The following is a 14,402-nucleotide window of genomic DNA, read 5'->3' on the forward strand; positions in this document are numbered from 1 at the left end:
TATCAGAAATAAAGTTTAGGAAACAGGCTTTTCTTAAGAGTTAAAATACAATTTGTGAACTGATTCCACCCATGTCATTCCCTTTATTTGCCCAAAAGGAGACCGGATAGCACACTGATAGGTTTGCCTCCCCCCCCCCTTTTTTTAATGTTTTTACTGATTTCAGAGAGAGGAAGGAAAAGGGAGAGAGAGAAATATCAGTGATGAGAGAGAGTCAGTGATCGGCTGCCTCCTGCCCGCCCCCTGCTGGGGATCGACCCACAACCCGGGCCTGTGCCCTGACTGGGACTCGAACCTGTAACCTCTTGGTTCCTGGGTTGACGCGCAAGCCCTGAACACGTTTGCCTTCTCTTAATCATCTAATTGTCACCAGAAATAAGCTTCTAACCCAGTGTGTGATGAATAACACCCTTCAGATTTTATAAAATTTCATTTTCAACTAGGCAATATGACACGGCACAGACGACTCAGGGTGCTGGCCGCACAGCTCTTGCAAACGACCAAGCGCAGGTCTGAGACAGTCGCACAAAGTGAACCTACGTGAGACGAGACTAGATTACAAAACAGGGACACGCGTGGCTATCCCTGACGTGGCACTCCTGTGGCCCTTTGGGCAGCACCGAGTGTCCTCTTTCAAACATCCAACCTCAAACGTGAGTCTGGACGGCTCTGCGGCCTCTGGCACTGTGCAGGGGGGGCCGTGGTTTGTGTCTCCGAGTCCCCACGTCACACGCTCTGCCCGGCAGACAGATGCGCGACCCTCCACAGTCGGCAACCGCAGCAAACGGTCCTGGCCTCATCCCGGATGCAAAACAGCACCTGAACTGCAATCAGGTTTGGAGAGGGAAGCGCGCCTGCCGCCTCCTCCCCGGGAGGCTGTGATTAGCAAGAGCCTCGCCAAGCCGCTGATGAGAGACGAGGGATCAGCAAGTCCCAGCGTAATAACTTCAGTGCAGCTCCATGGGTGCTGCGTGGGCCTCGTCGGAGCGTGAGATTTCAAACCAGGGTACAAACCAGGCTACAGAGCCATGATTACCCATTTAGGAACCGCTGGAACACTTCAAAGTTAAGACTCGTCTCATTTTTCCCCCAGGCCACCGGGTGAGCCTAAAAAAATATGACTGGTTGCCGCAGGGTCCTCTGGGCTTCGTTCAACCGGCTCCAGCTCTGCTTATTAACAGCGGGCACACTGGAGGGCACGGAGCGGGCGCCACGTGGGACACTGGTATTCAGAGATGGGTGGAAGGGCACCAGCTTCCCCTCTATTTTCTGAAGCAAAGGCACAGAGGGGTAGTTAATAAGGGTGGGATACAAAGACTCCCCTACGTCCAGGAGCCGCGGAGTCTGGAGAAGAAACAGTTACTAGATAACAGATTTAGGTAATGAGTCAACAATGTATCATTATTACCATTGTTGTTCATCTGAATCCTGCCTTTTGCCTCGTCCTGAAGGTGCAGGTCTTATTAGCACATGACAAGGCGTAAGATGAAAGCGGCGGTGTGGGTGCGGGCGGGGATTTAATTGGAAAACTACTCCCGACAGGCGTCTGCCCTGTTCCTTCCAGACCTCAGGCTGAGCAGCACGCTGGCCACACGGAGGGAAATGAGGAGCCAGATGCAGTTAGGCCAGAGAACCCGCAGACCTGAAGGGCCTTAAATGGGGGGGGCGTGTCGCCTGGGGGGAGGGGCTCCCGCAGACCGGCCCGGACACAGTCACTGCGCTCCCGGGGCTGCGGTGAGCGCGCCGCGCGCACCTCAGGCCACAAGGCAACTTCCGAACAGATGGCGCCCCTTCCACCCTCCACCCGCAACAGGTGTCTGGCTGTGGGTGTGGTTCGGGCCGCCGAGAACCTGTTCAATCCGAATGGATTTTTCATTTCTTGTCTCTCTCGGTTTAAAGCAAGACCTCACAATGGGGCGCTGATTGGGTTTTCTCAAACACACCCCCACCCCACCCCGCCCCGCCCCGCCCATCACGCGGACTCAACCCACCCGGGAAACCACGCCAGACCTTGACCCTGAGACAAGTCCAGCGTTTCCAGCTGCACCTGCAAAAGTACCGGGGGAATCCCGTCTCGCGGTCCCTCCCTTACCCAAAAAAAAAACAAAAAAAGTACCCTGGAGCAACAGGAAAACAGGGACCTCGCCTCCCAACCATCCTACGCCAACACCGAAGGGGTTAAAACGTCACCCAAACAAACACGCACAGGCACACGCTCCCTTCAACAGAACAAGATGGCAACCTCGGCGTCCTCGCCAGGAGGTGCCAGCACCCTGACCCCGCGGCCCCACGCGGGGAACCAGACCGCGGGGACGCCGGGGCGGCGAGCCCGGGGGCGCGCGGGGGGGGGCTCGCTGCGGAGGCGGGAGCCCCAGGTCCTGAGTTAGCAAAGTTGCGCGGCTGCGATGCACCCGGGCGCGCGGCGGTCCTCGGGGGACAGCGTGCCATGATTCCGCTCGCTGGCACCGTCACCCTTGGGGCGGCGGGGGGGCGGGGGGTGGTTAATCTTTCTCAAATCCAGGGTGCAGGGCGCTGCCCGGTGGTGGCCACGGTGGCAGCAGGGGGCTGGTGTCCCCCGACTGAACCCAAGGCTCAGCCGCCCCAACAGGTCTTGGCTCTGGGGACTCAGACCCAGGCGGGCGCGGGCAGCAGGCCCCGTGGCCTCCCCTCTGCGCGTTCCCCCCAAGCACAGCCCTGGGGAGGGGGGGGGGTGTCTGCTCGGAACTGGGACAGTTCCCCGTCCCTCGCCGCGCACACCCCACCCCTCTCCCAGCCACCAGCCACCAGCCACACAAGCACGAAGCCCACGAACCACGAAGCCGCCAAGTTGCGATTTGAAAATGAACGCCTGGCGCTCCGAACCCCGCAGCCGCCGGCGGGCTCGGGTGGGGATGGGGAGGGGGGGGCGCCCCTGCGGGCAGCACCGGGGTCTCGGGCACTGCGGAAGGGCCGGGGCTCGCGAGGACCCGGACCCCCCGCCGCCCACGCACCGCGGCCCGGCCCCAGGTCCGCGGGCCCCCGCCCCGCCCCGCCGCTCACTCACCATCATGTTTCCCTGCATCTTCGCGGTCTTGATCATGGCCTTTTCCTTCATGATGCCCCGCGTCTGAACCGCACTCCTGGCCCACGGGAGAGAAACTTAATCCATTGTCTCGGGGGGATCCAGGCAGAGAGCGGGCGGCGGGGTGGAGTTGGCGCCTCGCAGGCTTCTCCCCGGGTCTCGCCCACCTGCGCCCGGGCGGGTGGCGACGCGAACCAACTCCTCGGGGCCGCAGCGGGGAGAGAAAAATAAGAGCCGGGGCGGAGGGTGTGGGCTGCGGGCCGCTCGGAACAAAAGCGGGACCCGCGGGGCTCCCGCCGCAGGCGCTCAGCTCGGCCCGAGACGGCGGCGTGACGCGCGCGGGGCGCACGCGGGGACTCGGGCGGCGCGGCGGCCCGGGAGCTCCTCCGGCGGGCGCCGCGGTCCCCGCGCTGGTCCTGCGGGGGGGGGGCCGGCGGGGCGGCGGCGGGCGGCGGGGCGGGTGTGCGCGTGCGCGCGGCGCGCGGCCGGGCTGGGCTGGACCAGAGGGGCTCCGGCGCAAGGAGGTTACGGGATCCCCGAGGGTGCGGGGGGAGCTGGGAATCCCCGCGCCAGCAGCCCCTCCGCGGGACGCCCCCTCCCCGCGGGGCCGTGCGCGCCGGGCGCACGTGGGCTGCGTTTTACAAACACGCACGGCGGTGATTTCCGCGGCGGAGCCGCCCCCTCACGCTCGCGGGTGACTTGGATCGCGCCAAAGGGGCGGGGAGCCGGGGGGCGGGGAGCCGGGCGCGGGGCTCCTCGGCGCGGCGAGGCCGCGGGGGCAACGGGGGCCGCTGGTAAACACGTCGTCCCGGGTTACTCGGGGCACACGCGGCGTCTCCATGGCTGCGCCGGGTTTGCACGGGGATCTGCGGCTGCGGCGGCTGCGCGGCGCCCGCACCTCGCGGGCAGCTCGGGCCCGGGCGCACCTGGCTCCCCGCGCACGCCCCTCGGCGCCTCGGGGCCCGCGGGTCCGCTCCCCTCGGCTTCCTCCGCCCCGCCGGCCCCGGGCGGAAGGCAAGGCCCCGGAGCCGCGGGGGCTTCGCGCGGCCGCAGACCAGCTGCGGTTCCCGGACTCAGCCGCAGGCGGCCCCGAGACCGCGCCCTGGGCTCCCCGACCGCCACCCCTGGGCGCTCCTAGGATTGATCAGTCCCCGAACCGCGGCTTCGCTCCCGATCACCCGTGGGCGCGCGCTCCCGGGAGCGCGCACGCAGATGGTCCAGTTCTAGCGCCGACCGAGCCAGGCGGCTGGATGCGCAGACGGAGGCGGGCTCCCCGCGCGGCTCCCCGCACCCCCCGGCCGCTCCCCACGGCCGGCTCCGGAGGCCGGGGCGCAACAGGCTAGAACTGACGTTCATGCGCGCGCGGGGGTGAGTGTGTGTGAGTCTGAGTGTGTGTGTGAGGGTGTGTGAGAGGGGGTGTGTGTGTGTGAGTGTGTGTATGTGTGAGTCTGAGTGTGTGTGTGTGTGTGTGTTTGTGAGTGTTTGTGTGAGTGAGTCTGAGTGTGTGTGTGTGTGTGTTCGTGTGTGTGCGTGTGAGTGTGTGTGCGTGTGTGTGTATGTGTGTGTGTTTGTGAGTGTGTGTTTGTGTGTGAGTCTGAGTGTGTATGTGTGTGTGTTCGTGTGTGAGTCTGAGTGTGTGTGTGTGTGAGTCTGTATATGTGTGCGTGTGCGGGTGTGTGTGAGTGTGTGCGTGTGCGGGTGTGTGTGAGTGTGTGCGTGTGCGGGTGTGTGTGTGTGTGTGCGTGTGCGGGTGTGTGTGAGTGTGTGCGTGTGCGGGTGTGTGTGTGTGTGTGTGCGTGCGGGTGTGTGTGTGTGTGTGCGTGTGCGGGTGTGTGTGTGTGTGTGTGTGTGTGTGCGGGTGTGTGTGAGTGTGTGCGGGTGTGTGTGTGTGTGTGTGTGCGTGCGGGTGTGTGTGTGTGTGTGTGCGTGTGCGGGTGTGTGTGTGTGTGTGCGTGCGGGTGTGTGTGTGTGTGTGTGCGTGTGCGGGTGTGTGTGTGTGTGTGCGTGCGGGTGTGTGTGTGTGTGTGCGTGTGCGGGTGTGTGTGAGTGTGTGTCGGCGCACCCTCCGCTGGGAGACAGTGGCGGGCGGAGAACGCTGCGAGGGCTTTGAGCAGCCCTCCTATTTTTTCACATTCCTCAAAAATCACGTGCAGGAGCCCCCAAGAGGTCAGTTTTGAACCCGCCCCCAGCAGAAAACTCGGAGCAATTACAACAGTAATCACGTCAGTTACCCACGACGCCCACACGCATGCCTATATTACACATCACATGCATGGTGTATGTGTATGACATATACCATAATATATATATTTTATATATTTTTATTTTTATATGTTATAAGCACATGCAAGCAGTTGGTTTAGAGGTGAAAACACTTGTAAACTAATGATCTGTCTGGAGGGGTAGGTGGAAGAAACAGGTGAACAGCTGAAAGTCTGAGCAGCAGCTTGGAAAGGATGCGGCCGTTTGGCTGCGGCCTGCGGACCGTCCAGGGCAGGCCCCTGGGCTGCAGGCTCCTCCTGGGCCTGCGGGCTCCTGCGGGAGGCAGCCAGCCACGGGCCTCTCTCACATCGATGTTTCCCTCCCTCTCTCTCTCCCCCTCTCTCTGAAAGGCAATGGAAAAAATATATTTTCGAAAAAAGAAAGAAAGGAATGTGGGTTTGGTTTGCTTAAAACGTGGCGGGCAGAGGACGCTTCCTTTCAGAAGCGCTTTCCTTCCGTGGTCGGGTCTTGCGGCCACCTTTCCGTGGGGATGAACACGGCACAGACCACCCGTCCAGGTGACTGAATGCCAGCCTCCTGGGGACCAAACACCCTGCCAATTTACATTCTGTTTTTAAACAGCCTTAAGCTGGGCTCGGTGTTGGTAACTCGAAGAGGGCACTGATTCCTCTGGAGTCTTACTCCGCCTCTGACCCACCAAGGACCTGCCAGTTAGCACTGCCTCCCCCAAACCTGCCCCTCCCCTCCCATCGCCAGGGGATGGAGCAGGGAGGGGAGAGCCAAGAAAACAGGACCTGACAACAGTTTTTTCACCTGTCATCTTTATAGTTCCCTTCATCCCTGAAGACGGAAAGTGTAATGATACGGATTAAACATTAACTTACTAAATAAGTAACTCTAGGCCGGGCGTGGCTCAACAGTTGAGCGTCGACCTAGGATCCAGGCGATCGGGGCTCGATTCCCGGTCAGGGCACAGGCCCGGGTTGCAGGCTCGGTCAATGACTCTCATCATTGATGTCTCTCTCTCTCTCTCCCCCTCCTTTCCTCTCTCTGAAATCAATAAAGATATATTTTTTTAAAAAAACAAAACTCTAGCCCTGGCAGGTGTTGCTCAGTGGTTAGAGCCTTGGCCAGCACACCGAAGGGTCACGGGTGCGATTCCGGGTCAAGGGCACGTACCTGGGTTGCAGGTTCCATCCCCAGTCCGGGCCCCCACGCCGGAGGCAACTAATCAACGCGTCTCTGTCACATCGACGTTTCTCTCTCCCCCTTCCAGTCTCTCTCTCTGACAAGCAATGGAAAAGCACGTCCTCGGGTGAGACTAAATAAATAACTCCGTTCGTATGCTGAATGTTTTCTGCAGCACTCCTCCAACAGCCATGGCCAAATCTATTTTTGTCTGGGGCCACCGTGTTCCCGTGTCCCCGTCTGGCCGCTGGCAGACAGGCCCACAAAAGTGGTGACAGGGGCTGAAGGCAGGCGCAGAGGCAGGGCGACAGGGCTCGGGGCGAGGCTCTGAACGCCCAGCCCTGCGCTCTCCCCGCCGCTGACCTGCGGCATGCTGGGAACGCTGTCGGGTCCTTTTGTTTTGCTTTTGCTGGTGAAAATTTTTAATCATTTATTATTTTCAATTACAGCTGACATGCGTCTTTAGTTTCAGGCGTACACCCCAGTGACCATCCCGATAAGCCCCGCACCCGTCCAGCGCCGCGCCCAGTTATCAGAATATTATCGACTGTGTCCCCTGTGCTGGACTTTATTTTTTAATTTTTTTTTAATATATCTTTATTGATTTCAGAGAGACGAAAGGAGAGGGAGAGAGAGAAACATCCATGATGAGAGAGTCATGGATGGGGCCCGCAACCCGGGCATGTGCCCTGACCGGGAATCGAGCCCCAATCACCTGGATCCCAGGCCGACGCTCAACCGCCGTCCTGAGCTGGACTTCACATCCCCGGGACAATTCTGTAACCGCCCATCTGTGCTTCTCAGTCCCTCCACCTTTTCCACCCAGCCCCCCAACCCCTCTCCCTCTGACAAACAACAAGAAGTTCTCTGGGTCTGGGTCTGTTTCTGTCTTTATCTTGTTCGCAGATTCAATTGTTGGTAGATACGTATTTATTCCCATTTTATTGTTCATATTTTTTATCTCCTTCTTAAAGAAGACCCTTTAACAGTTCACGTAATACTGGTTTGGTGCTGATGAAGCCCTTCAGCCCTTTCTCGTCTGCGCAGCTCTTTATATGCCCATCGACTGTCAATAGCTTTGGAAAACGATTGGTTTTGCCCGCCCCTCTGCTCCATCCTTAAATTAGCTTCCCTTCGGAGGCCATTGTGATTAACGTCGCTTTGACCGAAGTCGAGGCCTTTGGCAAAAATGTTCCGTTTCACATTGGACACCAGGTGATCTTTACAACACAAGAGCATGTTCGTCGCTCCATTTTATCAGTGCTCTTCCCTTGTTACTTTAAGGTTAGCTTTACCTAAGTGAATTCCTCTGTAAGGAAACTTAACAAGGGGAATTTATAAAAGTGACCGTCAGGTGGCTGTGTTTAGTTAGCGTTCTCCAGACAAACAGAACCAATGGGATGGAATATTGTTTAAGGAATTGGCTCATGCGAATTTGTCAGGCTGACAAGTCTCAAGATCTGCAGTCAGCAGGCTGGGACCCGCAGGAGAGTCAATGTTCCCGTACAGAAGTCATCAGACTCGGGACCCAAGAAGAGCTAGTGTTGTCGTTTGAGTTCAAAGGCAGGAAAAAAAAACACTGATGTCCCAGCTCAAAGCTGGGATAAGTCAGGTACAAGTTCCCCCTTACTCTGCCTTTTTATTCTGTTCAGATCTTCACCTGATTGGGTGAGGCCCACCCGCATTAAGGAGGGCAATCTGCTTTACTCGGTCTAGTCATTCCAATGTGAATCTCCTCCGGAAGCACCCTCCCAGACACACCCACAATAATGTTTGACCAAATATCTGGACACCTTGTGGCCCAGTCAAGCTGACTCATAAAATTAATCATCGCAGTATATAGGGGGAGAAAAAGTGACTTTCTTATGATAACCTATTCTTTTATTCACACTTCTGTCCAACTTGACTATAAGTTGGGGTCCACAGCCACCTTCTCAGGTGTGGACAACCTGCCTCACTGCTGGCCACGGGCATCTGGCTCCGTGGACCGAGCCCCTCCCCGTGGGGCGCGTGCTGACCCCAGGCCCACGGCGGCAGCTGGTGTCCAAGAGGCGCAGAGTTGACGGGTGTGGGCGAAACCCCCACACGTTTGCTGTCAGAGCTGTTCCCGTGTGTCCAGAAGGAAAAACTGTTGTTTCCTTTTGGGGCCTTTTCTCTAAAGAATTGTGCCACCAAACTGTCCTTTGGGTTATGCCATCTGTCTAGAGTTCAGTTTTTTTTAAATAGTCCTATGGCACCAGTTTCATGCACTGGCAAGAGCATCCTTCCCGACGCAGCCACCGAGTCCCTTCCCATGGCCCACGTCTCCTCGTCTCAATACCGGGGGGACACCCGCGTTACCCGAGCAGGCGGCGGGCTTTCTGCCTCGTGGGTCACGGACCAGGTACAGCCAACGCCTCCCCTCGCTGGTTGGACACGCGGCTCGTGGCGGCCGGCTTCAGGCAGGTCCTTGCTCTTGAACCCTAGCCCTGGCTCCTTAGCTTCCCAAATCCTATTTATTCGTCACCCAAACTCCCTTCCTTCCGAACCTCACCTGGCAGCGTAGTTCTCAGAACGCTCTTCATCTCCGGGTGCGCTCGACGCCCTCGAATATGATGGCATGTGTGGCGAATCCATTACCGTTTATTTCTATTAAGCCGTTAGCCAGGTACGTCTGACTTCCCAAGTGCAGCCATGCACGGAGTTTTAACGCCGAGGCTGCAAATTGTATTAACTACAATTTTCAGTATTTTTACAGCAAGGGCTCCATTTTTACGCGTATAAGTTAAATCTACATCTATGGTTTGTGATAATCATTATTAATAATAATCTGATTGCCTTGAATTTATGTAATTTTTTTCTTCTAATATGGAAAATTAATTAACCCAAAGCTTTCTAATTGTGTGCATACGATTTAAAAAAAAAAAAAAAGATTATCTGTGAGACCTGACTGGGAATGGTTAGCAAATGGCACGATCGCTGGAGGGACCATAATTTCCATGTCTGATGTGGGGAAGGGTAATAAAAATGCAATCTTGTGGCACCTGCTACCTTACTAAGCATCTCAGTAATGCCTTTAAAAATTACCATATTCTACATAATTAAAACAGGAGACTGTGGGCACCGAGCAGTAATGCATCTCCCCCCCCCCCCCCAGTTTGGGTGCGAGCTGTGCCTGAGTTTCTGACGCCGAAGGTTCCACTGTCAGCCGTGCCCGGGTGAGAAAGGGAGGGGAGAGGGCAGGGTGCTCCCCAAACAGCTTGGAAGCCGCGGAAACAAGGGCCAGGGTGGTGGTTATGGGACAGAAAGCGCCCAGCGCTGCCCTGGCTGGTTCGCTCAGTGGTTAGCGGGTTGGCCCCCAGACTCAGGGGCTCCGGGTTCGATGCCAGGCAAGGGCACGTATCTCGGCTGCAGGCCCGATCCCAGGGGGCCCATGGGGGAGGCGACCGATCGATGTCTCTCCCTCCCTCCCTCCCTTCCACCCTCTCTGGAAAGCAATGGAAAAAATATCCTCAGGTGAGAATTAAAAAAAACAACAACACACCGAGCGGGATGCCCAAGGTGCCCTCACACCAGGAAACGGGGGACAGCTGACTAAAGGGACATTGTGTCCAGGCGTAGGCGAGACGGGGGGACCCGGGGGTAGTGCGGTCCCTTGGCTAGTGCCTGGGGGGCCGCTCCCCATCCTGGGCTGGAGGGGCTGGAGGTGGGGAGCAGAGACGGAGCCCCGGGGGGGGGTGGCTGCGCCGGAGGCCTCGTGGCACCTGGGGAGGAAACGTGAGACCTCACCCCCCTCCCCGCCACCCCCACAGGTGCCACCCCAGCAGGCGCCCCGTCCCCACGGCAGGGCCGGGAAAGGGCCCCTCCCCTGGTGAGCGGAGACGCAGCCGTGTGTCTGCCCTGGACTTGCTGCCCCGTCCGCCCAGACACTGACGTAGGTTCCGGGTCTCACTCGGGTCGCGGCCTGGCCCAGACGCCGTCCCTCAAGGAGCCCGGGGGTCTGACACCCGCCCGCACCCGGTTCCCCCGCGTGTCGGCCTCCTGCGTCCTCGCCTGGCTCCAGCTCCGAGCCGAGGTTGGCGCGTGTCCCGGTCTGAGCGGGATAAACAGTCAGGTCAAGGCTGTCCGGCCGGGTGGCCCCGCTGTGACAACAGGCCCCGGACTGCGGACGGCGGGGGCTTCCAAACAAGAGGCACTGATTTCCCCCGCTCCGCAGGCCGGGAGTCCAGGGTCGAGGCGCTGGCAGTGAGGCTGTTCCTTCCAGGCTTCAGCCCCCCGACACCTCAACTGGTCCTCGGGGCCACCAGGGAGGGGACAGAGGCGAGCTCTCCGCACTCTCAGAGCGCAGGGCCCACAGGCGCCGCTCCACCCCAGGGCCTCGCCCAGCCCTCATCTCGCCCAAAGGCCACCTCCGAATACCATCCCCTTGGGGTAGAGTTTCAGCATCTGAATTTTTTTTTTTAATTAATCTTCATCTGAGGATTCTCCCCCCACTGATTTTTAGAGGCAATGGGAGGGAGGAGGGAGAGAGAAACATCAAGGTGAGAGAGACACATCGGTTGGTTGTCTGCTGCACGCGTCCCGGCCGGGGCCGGGGATCGAACCTGCAACCCAGCTACGTGCCCTGGACCGGGAATCCAGCCCTGGGCCCTTCGGTGTGCAGGCCGACGCTCTTACCACTGAGCCACACCGGCCGGGGCTCGGCATCTGAATTTCGAGGGGACACAAACATTCAGTGAAAACTCTCGGGCAGCCCTTGGGCCGGGTGTCCCCGCCCCCCGCTGCGCCCGCCCCGGCCCCTCTGCCCGGCCCTGCCCCTCTGACCGTCCGGCCCGCACCCCACGCCAGCCTCAAGCCCCGTAGAGACAGATCCGCTCTCTTTACGTCCCGATCTGTCCCACGACGTCCCTCCCTTCGTGGGCCAGGGCCCGAATTTTAAGACCCAGCCCACTGGACGAATGCGGGAGGCCTATGTCCTGCCCACTGAATGCATTTACAGGGAGGGGTTTCTGAGTGGCAAGCAGTCGCGGGGTATAAACATCACTCCACTGCCTCGCGCGGGCCACGGGGACAGTCACAACACGGCTCCTGCAGCCTCGTCACCCATAACGGCCATGACAGACGGCCCCCTCCCCGCACACTCGGCACCTCCCGAGCGCGGGAAAGAAAAGAAAACTCTCCCCTTCGCTGCCCTGGCCGGTTTTCTCCGTGGTTAGAGCATCGGGCCTCCGACTGAAGGGTCCCGGGTTCGATTTCCGATCAAGGGCACCTGCCTGGGTTGTGGTTGGACCCCCGGCCCGGTCGGGGCGAGTGCGGGAGGCAGCCAATCGATGTGTCTCTGTCACGTCCGTGTTTCTCTCTCTCCCCCACTCTCTCCCAAAAGCAATGGGAAAAATATCCTCGGGCGCAGATTTAAATAAAAAGTCTCCCCTTCGTTAATCATCTGCGTCCAGGGCTAAAGGAGAAAGCCCAGGTCTGGGGAGCCCCGTGAACGAGTTTGGGGGACGGAGCCCCCCCACGGCGGCGGGAAACCTGGGTGCAGGCGGGGCTCCCCCAGGAAGCAAATCCTCGCGGAAAGAGCCGACCCGGGAGTCACGCGGTCGCTTGAGGCCTCGAGTGTGACCTGGGGCGGCCCCGGGAGGAGGCGGGCTCCCCGAGGGACGCGCGGGGAACAGGACAGGAGAACAAGCGGCGGGTCCTGGCCCAGCCCGGAGGGTCCCCGCGTGCACTTCTCACACCCGTTTCCGCTTCGCTCCGAGAACTGCTCCTGTCACCCGCTGCGGCAGGACCAGGCCCTGGGGCGACGTCCCCAGACTTGGGGGAACACGAACCGCGCCCCAGGCGGCCGTCTTCACCCACGTGAGTCTTTGTCACAAAGCGGGGCGACCATCAGTCTGCGACGCATCAGCTCACTCGCCTCCGCCGGGTCCCTCCAACCGATCGCACAGAAAACCGGGGACCCGAGCCAGGTGGCGGGCGCCTCCCACGCCGTCCTTAGGAGCCGTGGGTTAGCGACTAGTCAGAGCCAGAGGGAGCGCGCGCCCGAGCGAGTCCACGGCGCGCGGGAAAGGCCGCCTCGGCGCGCCTGCAGAGCTGGGGGGCCCTGGAGCCCGCTGGGAACTCGGGGGACAGTTTTATGTCCCTGCTCTTTACGGACAGAATGGACAATGGGCCCTGAGCACATCCACGATCCCAGGTTTCACATGTGCGGTGTTGGCCTTGGTGAGGTCTTCGTACTATGCCGACCAGACCTGACTTAGACCCGCGAGCCTCCCGTTACTACCGTCTCCACAGCCACATTTTCATAAGAAAGGCTTCCAGCCCCGGCCGGCGTGGCTCAGGGGTTGAGCGTTGGACCCATGAGCCAGGGGGTCAGGGTTCGATTCCCGGTCGGGGCCACAGGCCCGGGCTGTGGGCTCGATCCCCAGCAGGGGGCCTGCAGAAGGCAGCCGGTCAATGACTCTCATCACTGATGTTTCTCTTTCTCTCCCTCTCCCTTCCTCTCTCTGAAATCAATAAAGATGTATTAAAAAAAAAAAAAAATGAGACAGGACGTATTCTACAGACGTGCTCACATGCAAACATGGGAATGAGCGGAGACAGAATATCCAGTCGGCGTTCTCCTCGGCTTAACTGACGCCTCGACTGGGCACCCACGGCGGGTGGAGGCTGGCACTGAATGGGAAAACATCCTCCCCGCGGACTTAGCATGCACAGCCTGTCCCCAAACATTCGCCGGCGGCGTCCTGGCTCCGTTCCCACGTCACAGCCGGGAAGCTGCGAGCAGGGCCTGCCGGCGACGCCGTTTCTCAAGTGGTAGAAACAGCTCCCTCCTGATAGAATTTCAGATTTTGTGTTGAGCTTAGCAGTTTAAATATTGACTGGAGCCACTAATGTCAGCAGTTTTACACACACACACACACACACACACACAGATTTTTCTGAGCTCTAAGGACACCCACGCTAATAAGCACAAATTGGAATCACGTCCCCCATTTCCTTCACCTATCTGAGAAGGGACATGATGAACCATTTTATTTTATTTTATTTTATTTTTTTAAATATATCTTTATTGATTTCAGAGAGAGGAAAGGCGAGGGAGAGAGAGAGAGAAAAACATCATTGGTGAGAGATCACTGATCGAGCCCGCAACCCGGGCATGTGCCCTGACCGGGAATCGAACCCTGATCGCCTGGATCCCAGGTCAACGCTCAACCGCTGAGCCACGCCCGTGGCCTCTAAGGAAACAAGTTATTTCCATTTTTTTCAAATCTCCTTTGGAACAGAAGAGGAATTCACTGGGAGCCTGTGCACACCTGCCATCAATACTTTCTGTACCTGTAAAGAAAACGAGGCGAGGCAGTGAAGCGGGGGACAGGAAGCCTGTCCCCGTTGAGACGGCCGCATACGTTTGTGTTTGGCGTTCTCAGTGGAAGCAGCTCTGACTCCGCGCGGCCCTGACTTGTCCGGGCCGGTTGTTACCTGGCGCGGGGCTCCCTCGACCTGGAGCAGATCGAGCCTCTGAAGGAGCCAGGAGCCCTCGCTTTGCTCCCTGCCTTGCAGGAAGGTGCAGAGGCCTTGGCCGTCTTGAAAATGTGGTTTCGATGACTACATAGGAAGGCCCTGTCAGTCACTAACACGTGAGTCTAAATTAGTTATTCTGATCAGTTAGCAAACTAATTCGCAAATAAGTTCCCTTGAGATGGGCCATGGGGCAGGCGTGTGTGTGTGTGTGTGTGTGTGTGTGTGTGTGTGTGTGTGACCACGGCCACAGAGGCGTCTGGATCACAGGCTGTGAGGTCCTGAGCAGGAGGCAGGCATTTGATGCTTCTCTCCCATCGATGTTTTTTTCTCTCCCTCTTGTTCTCTCTCTAAAAGATCAATAAAGACATATTTTAAAAAATTAAAAAATAGTAAGAAAAGAGGAATATCCACAGAGAATGTATAGAAA

At 58.6% G+C, this 14,402-nt stretch overlaps 1 protein-coding gene across 2 annotated transcripts in view; it reads right to left on the bottom strand.

Moving 5' to 3' along the window:
• Positions 1-14,402, bottom strand: part of DPP6 (dipeptidyl peptidase like 6) — a gene marked incomplete at its 5' end in the record, with an annotated part of 373,544 nt that overhangs the window by 334,515 nt on the left and 24,627 nt on the right. The window contains one exon of one of the 2 annotated variants that reach the window (XM_081148109.1): positions 3,044-3,489. The exons of the other annotated variant lie outside the window; for it this stretch is intronic. Coding sequence (XP_081004235.1) covers positions 3,044-3,094 — 51 coding nt within the window. Of the gene's footprint in view, positions 1-3,043; positions 3,490-14,402 lie in introns of those variants that run through there. 2 annotated transcript variants of the gene reach the window in all.

The sequence above is a fragment of the Miniopterus schreibersii genome (genome assembly GCF_964146895.1).
Source record: "Miniopterus schreibersii genome assembly, chromosome: 9".
Lineage (NCBI taxonomy): Eukaryota > Metazoa > Chordata > Mammalia > Chiroptera > Miniopteridae > Miniopterus > Miniopterus schreibersii.